A 12018-nucleotide genomic window follows, 5' to 3' on the forward strand; every position below is an offset into this window, starting at 1 on the left:
GCTCACACTCATGATAATCATACTCACATTCATACAATAACCATACTCACGCTCATACTCAGGCTCGTACTCATGGTAACCACTTTTCACATTCATTTCAATTATCAGCTGCTTCAAGTGCAAATATTTCTCAGAACATATTTCTCAAGACACTTCCTTTCCTCATCAAAGCAGGTTTAGTGGATGAAACCCAGTAGGAAAGTGCAGGAAACCATGAGCACTTATTTATGGGTAAGAATCGCATTTTAACTGTACATAGTATCTAAAAAAAACACTAGAGTGAAGAGCAGAGTGCACTATGATTTTTTATGCAAAGAGGAGAACTGTCTTAATTTTCTTTCATTTCTATTTATGAACGTTCTCTTCATTTCAAACAGCTTCTGGTGAGAAAATGTAGGGTTTCTGGGCAAGATCCCAAACTTGAAAAAGGGTCACAAGGTGCAGCAGAAGAGCATGCAGAAATAAGTGAACTTCTAGTCACGCACTGAAGTTCAAAATGATTCCAGGCTCAGTGAGAGGCCCAGAGGAAGCCCAGGTGAGCCCTCCAGCTTCTTGGCCTCCAGGAGGCAGGAACCGAGGCAGGAACCAAGGCAGAGCCACGGCGAGCACAGAAAAGGCTCCTCCACGAATGACACAGAGAGGGCCTGATGCTGCCCAAGCCACTGCCACGAGGGTCTCCATGGGCCTCCCACACCCCCAAAGCAGAAGGGGATGACAAAAGAATGGAGGCAGACCCTTCACAGTTCTAAAGAAGCTAATCTGTATTTTTATGTCACACATAGAAATACGGGGTTTTCCATATTTCTGAACGCATTGAAATGAAGCACATATGGCCAACCCAACATGTCCAGCTGTCACCTGGACCTCACCTCCTTGTAGCAGAGGGCGGCTGAGGGCCGGAGGGGAGGTGCGGGTCGTAAGCAGCTCAGGCTCCACGGCTTGGGGGTCTTCGGAGGCTCCAGGGGCCCCCAGTTGATGGTGGTGTGTGGAGTGCCATGATGGGAGGGGTGGGGCAGCGTGTGGTAGGCAGGGGTCAGTGGCACCGGCTTGCTGTCCGCATGCTTGCTGGATGGGGTGATCGGATGGGAGGGGAGCTGGCCAGGGAAAAAGAGTAGGAAAGAGCAGAAACAGATCATTCACTGTCAAAGGAACCTCAACCAAATATACTTAATTCTGCTAATTTTTAAAAACATTCCCAGTGAAATCACCCCAGTACTATCATTTCTCTGGAATCTGTGACTCCAAGCAGTCCATTTCTGGGCTGCCTGGGCCAAGTGTGGAGCCCCCACCGCCTGCTTCAGGCCACAGCCAGGCCTGGGTCAGGAGGCAGGAGGATACTGGGGGCCCAAGACCCGGACACTCCACTGCCACGTTTGTGCACCACAGAGTAACATCTGCAAACAGGCACGTCATTGAGTCTAAGTATCAGAATTCTATAAAGGACAAGGGACGCTCTGTACTGGGAACATGGTTACAGTGGAGGGTAATTCTCCCCAGTCCTGTATGATGTAGAGTGGGTAAACCCAGGGCCTGAGGCCTGTTTTTGATTTAAAAAAAAAAAAAAGGTTTTCCTGGGACACAGCCAGGTCTATTCTTGTCAATGGCTGCTTTTTTGTTACAAAAACAAAGTACAGTTGCAACAGAAACCATACTGCCTACAAAGCTGAAAATATTTACTAGCTGTCTCTCTACAGAAAAATTTTACAAATCCCTGGGATAAAACAAGTTATTTTCTCAGAAAAATCAGCTTTAATCAAAACAAAGTTAAATAGATCAGAAGGACTTTATAAATGGGGTTTATATTCCTGGAAACCCCAACAGTCCCACCACACTGACAACTAAATGAGAAAACGTTAAATAAAATAAGTAACATTCAAAATTAGCCAATCACCTCAAATTAGCCCAAAACAAGGTATGCTTAACAGGAGAAAGAGCTGAGTGGTTCTCCGAGCAGGAGACCTGAGCGAGGCCGTCATTCACGAAACTGGACAACAAGTGAAACACGTGGCACCGGGAAGCCCGGCATGGCTCAGCCACCGCACTCAGGAACTGCAGCCACAAACTCTCTGCAGTAATCACATGCCCATGCTGGTGTGTGCATGTGTCTGTGTGTGCACAGGTGTGTCTTGCAACTGGCTACACAACTACAAAATAATTTTTTTAAATGGAATAATTCACAAAAGAAGATGATCATGCAAAACATCCCTTTCAGCAATGCCGTTCTAAGTAATATCTGGTTCTGTTTCACCTCACTTGAGCAAGCGGAGAGAGGTGTGCTTTCCGCTAAAATGAGAGCATCACCAGGCTGGGACAGCCAGGCCACAGGGAGGGCACAGACTCCCCGACGGAGCAATCCCCAAGGAGAATGCATGACGTTTCGAAAGCCTGCACGTGGGAACAATGCCCTCCGAGCGGCGGGGCTGACCCCTCCCTGCTGACAGGGCGCCTCCCTTGCCACCGGGTGACAGGAAAAGGAACGTGAGGCACCAGGGGCCAGATACAGAGGAAAGTTTTACTTGACATGAAATTTTATAAAGTTTTGTTTCAGGCTGTTACAATCTGAATGAAAAAGCACTTCCATTTTTCTTTAGTTCCATGAAAACAAAGCACATTTAATGTTTTTTAAAGTATAGAGAAATTATAAATGGCAGAATCCTTCAAAATGAAATGCTAGCTAAAGCTAACATTTGAGTAGTTTTAACCTCCCAAACCGGTGAGAGAAATTGAGACAGACAATGAAACTGATGAACCCTTTACGCCACAGCCACCCTTCCTGAGCTAAAACTTTCACCCCGGATAACAAACACAGCAGGGAGCTAGCTCCATGGTCGAAATGTCCTAGCAGAGACCACAGCAGTCTAATGAGGGTGTGAGAAAATCCTACCAACTAGCAACGCTGTGGATCATAAGTCATTCTTAAAAAGGTGTGCCTGGTTCTTCAATACTGTTTAATAAAGATGATCGATGTTCAAATGATTCGATACCAATATCTTAAGAATAAAACACCAATAAAGAGAAGTTTTCGACACTGACACATTGGTGTTGATCTGTTTTGAAATGCTTAAGTGTCTAAAAAGCCAAAGAGCTATTGAGCTTTTCTAGGCAGAAAATAAACAGATTTCTTAAAAGTCAAAAATTTCATTTTAATGCCTTCAATATGAATCTGGTCCTTTCCATCATCATAATCATCTATTTTTGTTTTGTTTTTTGATGAAACAAATAAATAACAGGTAAAATTCTCAGAAAACCCACCTATGGACCAGTGGCTCTCGGAGTTTTAGTTGAAAACCGCCTAAGTCGGTCTTCGAGGCCACTCTGAGCAGAGAGGCAGCTTCCTACACGAGTACAAGGACTGTGTGTGAGGCAGCACACCTTAGGGCTGTTTCACAAGAGCAATCACTGTGAAGCCACTCACTATTCGATGGAACTAAGCAAATATTTGCAGAGAGATACAGGCAAGTATTTCACATTCTTGATCTAGATATTGATTATGCTTTAAAGTACTTGTCACTGGCTGACAGCTCAACCAAAGGCAGACCCTGGAGTCTGCAGGTGGGGGAAGCACAGGAGTCCTTACGGTATGAGACGGCACAGAGTGCGGCTTAGCGGTGGGGTTGCCGACAGATGTGACTTTCGTTTGCTTCTGTAGATGGTCCACCCATTCATGAAGATCTTGCTGGTTGTTGCATGACACTAATATCCGCTCAATCATGCTCCCTAGAAGAGGTAAGACAAAATAGGCTGAAATGGGAAAACAGGTAGAAAGCACACACATGCACATACACACACCCAGAGTATAACTCAACAATGCTTAAACATCAGCCCTCTGAAAGAGTCAAGCAAGAATGTGCACACAACGGCAGCTGCCTCTCAGCCCGTGACAGATAGCATCCACAGAGTTTGTGCCTATCACCTGATATTTCAAATGCATTTCTATGATTTTCACTGTCCTCAAGCTTTGTGATTGTCATTCCTGTCGTTGGTAGCTTTCCCTAAAAAAGACCCCCCCCACAAAAAAAAAACAATTAGTGCTTTTCTAGTAAAGAAGGAACTGTTATTAAATTATCAAATGATTTTAGAAATGGCAAAGGAATTGTGTTTGTAAACCAAAAAAGTTCTTTTATTTGTACCAGATGCACATATAATACAAAAACCTCCATCTCAAATAAATCGTAATATTATAATCAAGAAAGTGAGCCAGCAAAAAGGCACAGAGCAGCAAACTAGCAGATAGATTTCATCTGATAAGTTACTCTAAATATAAACACCAGGACACAAAAACATTACACATGATGATAAAAAAAAACCTAGAGTCTACGGCAGCTATTTTAAACCACGTGCTTATGCAAAGGAAGCACTGATTTGCCTCACAGAGAAATGCAGAGGAAGTTCCGCGTTTGAAGACAAAATAAGGGGGAAACTGGAGCAAGAGGAACTGCACCGTGGTTATTCTTGGTTATCCACCAGACAGGAAGCAGGGGCTGTGCTGGGAGCTGACACCAGAAAACAGCAGCCAAGCTGTCCACTCTGGCAACAGGGTGGGAGACGTCAATGGAGAAATACCAGGAAAGGGCCACAAACGGACCATCACAAACAGCACAGCGCTAAAACACTGCCCATAAACACCACGGCACCTGGTGGCAGACCAAGTCTTAGGAAAAGTCTTTCAGCGTTTGGGGCCAAGTCTCTTGCGGAGAAGCAAGTCTCTCTCAGCACCTCTGAAAGCAGCGGTTCCCAGCAAGGAAAGGGGTTCTGCCCCACAGGGAACACGGTCAATGCCACAGCTGGGCGGCTGCTCCTGACAGCTAGCAGGCAGAGGCCAGAGGGGCTGCTGAATGTCCTACAGCATATGGGACAGCGTCCTCGCCCCTCCCGCGCAAAGAATCATCCTGTCTACCGTGTCAACAGTTCCCAGGCCGAGAAAGCCTGTCCTGAGGTTTGGGAAGCAGGATAGTAGACAGCGCTTGGCACTTCCATGGTCAGAAGTATTTGAGAATTGCTGCATACTGCACACTCCTTTCCAGGATTCCTAACACACGGAGGTGTACCAGCAGCTCTGAGAAGTCCTACAGAAAATAAAACTACACAGCTGAGTGTAACCTAGCACATCTACAGCAGTGGACAGAGTGTTCCCACTGTTGCTGCACTTAATGCTTTTCACTGCCCCTCAAAGCCGGAAATGAATACTGACAATACACAGACCATAGGTCACAGCACCGAGAAGAAGAAATCTCCCAGGAAACTGTGCAAAAAGTGGGAAAACAGGGTCCTGTTGGTGGTGTGACATCTCCCACGGCACATCAACACCAGCATCCAAGGCCAATGTGGCGTGTGGACCAGCCACATTGCTGGGGGCCCGAGCCTGCCCCAGATGGTACCCTCTGCTCCCTCAGGTCACAGCAGGGCCCGCCTCAGCCTCTGAGTGTAAAACACGAGAGTGCAGACGGAAAAGGACTCCGCCTTACGTTCATCAGGGTCGTTTAACAAAGTGGGGATGCCAGTTAGGGAGAACCCGGGCAGGCATTCTCTCAGCCACAGATGTCTGCTCAGCAGCAGGCTTATCAGTTAAGAGGCATTATTTTTCTGGGTTTGTCCACATACACTCGCTTTATCGGTTTTAAACTGCCCCTTTGGAATAACCGTGTGATGGACAGCTCTCCTGTGGGTGGCAGACAAAGCTTCTGCGGAAGGAGAAACACGCTGTGGACACTTCTGACTCAAGATTCACTAGTGTTTTTGTGGGAGACAACACAAAACAACATACTATGTTCTGAAAAAATGCAACTCGGAGACAACAAAGTGGTGACTTCTGTTGAAGCAGCATCTGGCGACCGGCCAGGCCTTAAAAAATGGATGGGGAGGCATTAGCTTCTATAACCACACAGAAAAAAAGCAGTGAGACCTTGCCAGAAGCAACTACTAGACAGGCAGAGAATCCATAATCTACTTAAAACCACCACTTTAAATCAGTATAGAAAAACAGAGGTCTCTCCTTGCATTTTCTTCTTAACTCAGCTCTCACAACTTCTCACAGAAAATCAGAGAACAAAAAGGTTAAATGATCACTCCCCAAGACTCACACCGCCCACACCTGCCGCCGTCTGTGGGCCGCACCACGCACAACAGCTCAGCCTGCGCCGCCCACTCAGCCCAGCGCTGCGGCGCCCACGCTGGCACCGCAGTGGCCAGGAGAGAAGACACGATTTCAGGTGGTGATGGGAGGGCCTTGCACCTCAGCAGTCACATCTTTTGGAGGCAGCTCTACAAATTTCACCTGTTTGCAGCTTTTTTGCTTAGGATTAACACAAGCATCTGCTTGCATGGCCACATCAAAACACACAGGCAGGAGCGGTGTGTACCTATTCAAACATATAACACTATAGAAACAACACTATACACTAACGCACAAGTAGATACATGTAGTATGTGATGCAAAAATTCAAAGTAAGTCTGGAAATGATTCTCAGATCCACAATAAATAATAAAGTATAAATTTAAAATGTGTTTTACCTGATAGATAAAACCACTCATCCTAGGACTGGCAGACAACATTAGCAAAATGTTCGGGAAGAGTAGAAGATATCTTTCATTCTTTTCCTAATGTAAAGGAACAAACAAATCCAAATAACTTTTAAAAAATATACACTTACAGACGTGAGAAGATTATATTAGGCCTTACGAAAGATTATCTTTCATGTTTAGGTATTTCTCCCTACCAAATTTTATTAGCTAAATGAAATGGAAACAAAACTACAGTAAATTCTTAGACTCACAAATAGCCCACGCGACATCTTTTTTAAAAATTTGGTTAAGGAGTCCAGCTCTGCCATTAATTCTTTTTAATTAGTCTAAAATTTCTTTTTGTGGTTGAAAGAAAATAGAGAAAATGAACTTATAGAATTTTAGTGGGAGAGGGTGGACCCTTTATGCTAAGGAGGGTAGAATAAAAGGCTAAAATCGATTTTGGTCTATTAATAATTCCTGCATTTCCCTAAAACCCTCATGTGTCAATTCAATGTTGTTTGCACCCATCCGGTAAACTTTACCTTACATGAAAAACTTAAAAGCATTATTTATGTATTAAAAATCACTCACTTCAATAAAGTAAGAAAAGCCCCAGGGAGACCACAACTGAAGGACAAAAATTCCCAAGAACCTAAAAGGAGACAGACAGCAATGCCGTCAGCCCTCGCAAGCTGCCATCCAACCACTGCCCACACAAAAGTGAGGGGACACTAGGAAGCAGGTCCCCAGCAGACTCCTCAGAAGCCAGCCATGCATGTGCAAGTGACTACAGAAAGACGGTACTCACTTTAAAGAGGCTGTTGAAAACTACTTATTCTATTCCCCTCTGGAAGTCGCATAACATGCATCGTGAAGATGCAGAGCACAGGCTCTGAGAAGCCCTGTCACAGAGAAGTCTTCACAACTGATTACAGTTGTCCCTCGGTACCTGTGGGGGTTGGTTCCAGGATCCCCACCAATCCAAAATCCATGGATGCTCAAGTGCCTTACAGAACACGGCTTAGAATTTGCATATAACCTACACACATCCTCCCCGTATATGTAAGTCATCTCTAGATTACTTATAATACTTAAGACAACGTAAATGCCATGTAAATAGTTGTTATACTGTATTGTTTAGGGAATAAGAAGAAAAAAATGGCCGCACTTGTTCAGGACAGACGCAACCATTGCAGGCCTTTCCATCCGTGGCTGGCCGAACCCACAGCTGTGGAACCCATGGAGACGGGGCGCCGACATAGCATCTCTCCAGTCATGAGCATAACAACCTTGAATTATTTTTTAAGCAACACCTATTTACACTTTTTAGATCAAGTATTAAAAAAAAACACTTCGGGAAACGTTTCCATAGATTTTTAAATAAAATTCAAAAGTTTATAATTAAAAAACAAACTGTTGGGGCTGGCCCGGTGGCACAGCAGTTAAGTTCGCACATTCCATTTTGGTGCTGTCGGGTTCGCCTGTTTGGATCCCAGGCACGGACCCACGCACTGCTCATCAAGCCATGCTATGGCAGGCGTCCCACATATAAAGTAGAGGAAGATGGGCACAGATGTTAGCTCAGGGCCAGTCTTCCTCACCAAAAAGAGGAGGATTAGTGGCAGATTTTATCTCAGGGCTAATCTTCCTCAAAACAAAAAACTGTTTCTGGAAAGATTTGGGGTTTTTTCATCAGTGCAATAGACTAGAAAGTCATGATTTCTTATGGCACTCAAACTAGTACCTAGAGCAGCAATATCATCTTCAAATTTTATAGGCAGGAAAAGAACACTGACAGCAAGTATAAGTTTCTGTTTTTTTCCTGTCCTAAGAGTTTCAGGTTTGAAAACAGGTCATTAGCAGGTTTTGAACAGGTTAATTATTTTTTACAAAGTAGGATAAAATTCAAAGAGGCACTAGGTGAGGGACCCAATGAACATATAATTCATGTGACAGTGAAACACAACCTACTCGATTTTCAACTGCATGGGGCTATCACAGCAATCTGGACTCCCCCCTCACTTAAACCAAACCCATACGCTAACTGTGATTCTCATAAGCAAATGCCAATGTGTACACGGAACAGAAAAGCACGATGCTCTAAACCATGGAAAACAGCGGATTGCCTGGAGGGGCAGCGCTGGGCAGATGGGCACACCACTCTGTGGCAGACACTCATAAAACGGGACTCCTAATAAGGGACGCAAAGTCCTGTCTGGACACCGCCTTTCAACTGATGCTGATTCTGATCATAACTGATGTTGGCTGGATCTAAACTGGTCAAGTAGTCCACATCAGCTAAGCCTCTCTTGTACCAGAAGCCACTTTTGTATGGGCAAAGATAAAAGGCAGACGACAAATTATGATGTAAGAGTCCTATTAAATATGGTCATTGTTCATATTCCTTTAAAAACTTGTATTACACCACTAGAAAAACATAACATTCTAAAGTATTTACAATCTTGACTGTCAGTGAGGAACACTAGAAAGCATTTAGAAAACATAAATTATATTTAATACAAACTACGTTCAACTCAACTCAATTTTTACCCAAGGTATTTTAATGGTTCCAGGGAAAACAATTTAGACACTGGAACAAGAACAAAGTTAGTCCAGCAGCATATGGGCTCCCTCCCCTCCCCGTCCACCCACTCTGCAACGTGGGAGGGAACCCCCACGGCGCACTCGCACAGCAGTACCTCACTTCCGGCACACTGAATCATGACCTGGGACATGTAAACGACATTGCCCAGGGTCTTAATGTCATCTCCCTCCCAGCTCCGGATGGCTTCTGTCAGGATCTGCAACTCCAGCTCTTTCCTTTTCCGTACTTCTTGACACTGGGCCTGAGAGACACAGAAGAGCACTGTTAAAAGAGACACAGGCTTCCAGAATCCTAAGTTTCGACCATACTGCTTTGTGTCTTACTTCTTCTTGAGACAGAGAATCTACTGAATGATTTGCTTAATTCACAAGGATGAAATCGAGTCAAGAGAGGCAAACATACAACCACTCTGGAGTAATAAACACTATTTCAGGAAAATATAGCAGATCTTAGCACTTTTAGGAAGAAGAAATGTAGACTGGCTAAGGAAAAGATTTTCTTTCTGATTTTATTACTGTCTGCCAACATAGATGACTGGGAACAGAGGGGAAAAGAGAAAGTACCACGTGTGCCATAAATAAGGTGCATGTTTCAGAAACACAACCAGTAAGGCAGCGTGACAGCAAAGAAAACAGACCCACCAGTAGTCCACTTCACACTCTGATCACTAGAGACACTGTAACTGGAGGGGAAAACCAGGCTCTACATCATTTTTAAGTAGTTAGGCATCAATTAGGTGGTGCCTTTTTAAAATTTAAACAACTATTTCATTTCCCTGGTATCCACAGTCCAGTAAGGCATGAGAAATTACCAGCCATGGAATAACTACTATATATTTATTTTTCTTTCATCAGAGTAAACTCGAATTATACTTCACAAGTGATTTTTTTTAATCACCTAACATTTTTAGATGATAAACAATTTTTCTACATTCCTTTGCCATAATAATGTCTGGGGAAAAGAACATAACATGCTCAATCACTTACTGAAAGGTTTTTGAAGGCAGTCATGGATTTCTGAATATCTTGTCTATCTGGATGATAATCCTTTGAATAAAAGAAACACACTATTAGTTTTCACAAATGAAAAGTTTTTTCTTAAAAACTTGAAACCTTTCCAATACATTTGAACCCATAACATGTCCTGTTTTTCTCATCATTAAGTGTTGTTTCTTATTCTTTAAGGGAATCATGGAGTTTCAGGGAAACAATAATTTGGAAGAGAAACCCAGAGCAGCACCCCGACGTGTGTGGTGGAGAATGGAGAGGGCGCCCCACCACGCCCACTCCTCACACACGGCCTCTGCCGCTTTGGCACCGGAACGGCAGAGGTGGGCAGCTGTGGAGGAGACCAGACGGCCTGCCCTTCACGGGAAGAGTTCACTGCCCCCTCGCCAAGACAGTAACTCGAATCTAAATTCCTGCCAGGCCACAGACTGTCATTCAAGAATAAGGTAAATATGTATCATTAATTAAGTGATTCTTTTACTGTTACTACTCCATAAGAGATACGCTTAACACTTGGAGCTAAGTGTTTCTGAAATGACATCACAGGCTATTTAAAAATCAATTTAACATTTTCCAGCTTTTGGAAATTTTTCTATTAGCAACAGTGGGTAAGAGAGGAGATAAAGGAGCAAATGCTTCTTTATAGAGCTGGGATAAGGAGAAAAAACTTAGTACTTAAAACCATTTTGAAAACCCACTGAATTAAAAGCCCTTGGTAAACTCTTTTCGTTGGTTCTGGCTTCTAAAATAAGTCATTAATAATAATCTCTTTGACATTGGCCAATGGACACCAAGGACAGACAAGCGATAAGCAGTACCTCCATGTGTCTCTCGAGCTCCTTGAGCAGCGTGGGGTACTTATCCAGGCGCATGAACGGCTTGCTGAGGCCAGTGGTCAGCACAAGAATCCCCGGGCTGTTGGCACCTTTCATCTCCATGAACTCTCCCAACTCCTCACTGAGCCACGAGCAGTCACGCACCGAGAGAAGAAGACGCCATGTGAGGGTTCAGAGACACGACGCGCTCTCATTCCCATGAGCAATGACAAGGACTATGAAATACAACAGGCATCTCTAATATTTTGAAGGCTACAGCATTACTATTAAAGCCGAACATGTGCCAGTTATTTCAAAACACTGTAGGGGAGAACCCCCAGGAGGTTCACGTTACTGCTCTCATTATGAGCAAAAACAATTGTGCACGATAGAGAACACACGTGGTGTGCGCCATTCCACTCACGAAAGGTCATCCCAGCAAGTCAACTTCACATCGAAGTGTCCAAAAGCAAGCGTGCGTTCCTACAGCTAGAATAACTTCAATTATCTGGAAACTTTAAGATGGCAAAAACTAAGTAAAGGATGCTCTGAAACTACAACAACCTGAATCGGGGCATTACTATGCCACCAAACACCCCAAGCGTGGCTGCACCCTAAGGCGTCCTGAAAGAACAAGCGAGGCCTCCTGACCTTCCGAATGCACAGGTGGCACAATAAACTAACACCTAATGGGCTTCAAAATTTCAAAAGCGTTTCCCATCCTCATTTCATTTAATCCTCACAATATGCAAAGAAAGTTACCTGCATTTGCAGATGAGGAAACTGATATGTATTCAGAAACTAAAGCAGCTTAAAAACAAGTTTTTAACATTTTACTACTCTTTCACCCTCAACTTGACTATTTCTCATCTAACCTTTACAACCAACGATGCCCTGAGCCCTCTGCTACCATGCACACTGTGTCTGCCCTGAGAGTTCCAATCCAACAGCCATGGCGTTTAGAATGGCCCCAGGGAGGCCAGGAGTGTGCTGTGGGAGTCACGCTCTGTCACCGACACAGTGACGACTCAGGTCAGTGACCGCAACTGTGCGTTTCTGTCTCTGCACTGCAGGACAGATGTTTAGG

General features: G+C 44.2%; 1 protein-coding gene across 6 annotated transcripts in view; it reads right to left on the reverse strand.

Annotated features, from left to right (window-relative positions):
- Window positions 1-12018, reverse strand: part of ARHGEF7 (Rho guanine nucleotide exchange factor 7) — a 155394-nt gene that overhangs the window by 23942 nt on the left and 119434 nt on the right. For all 6 annotated transcript variants that reach the window (XM_046663779.1, XM_046663775.1, XM_046663780.1 and 3 more), the window contains 7 exons: window positions 10935-11073; window positions 10096-10155; window positions 9204-9350; window positions 6511-6597; window positions 3914-3992; window positions 3578-3717; window positions 870-1094 (listed from right to left, as the gene is read on the reverse strand). In XM_046663779.1, the coding sequence (XP_046519735.1) occupies window positions 870-1094; window positions 3578-3717; window positions 3914-3992; window positions 6511-6597; window positions 9204-9350; window positions 10096-10155; window positions 10935-11073 (877 nt within the window). The remainder of the gene's footprint in view (window positions 1-869; window positions 1095-3577; window positions 3718-3913; window positions 3993-6510; window positions 6598-9203; window positions 9351-10095; window positions 10156-10934; window positions 11074-12018) is intronic.

The sequence above is a fragment of the Equus quagga genome, chromosome 6, assembly GCF_021613505.1.
Source record: "Equus quagga isolate Etosha38 chromosome 6, UCLA_HA_Equagga_1.0, whole genome shotgun sequence".
NCBI classification, from domain to species: Eukaryota; Metazoa; Chordata; class Mammalia; order Perissodactyla; family Equidae; genus Equus; species Equus quagga.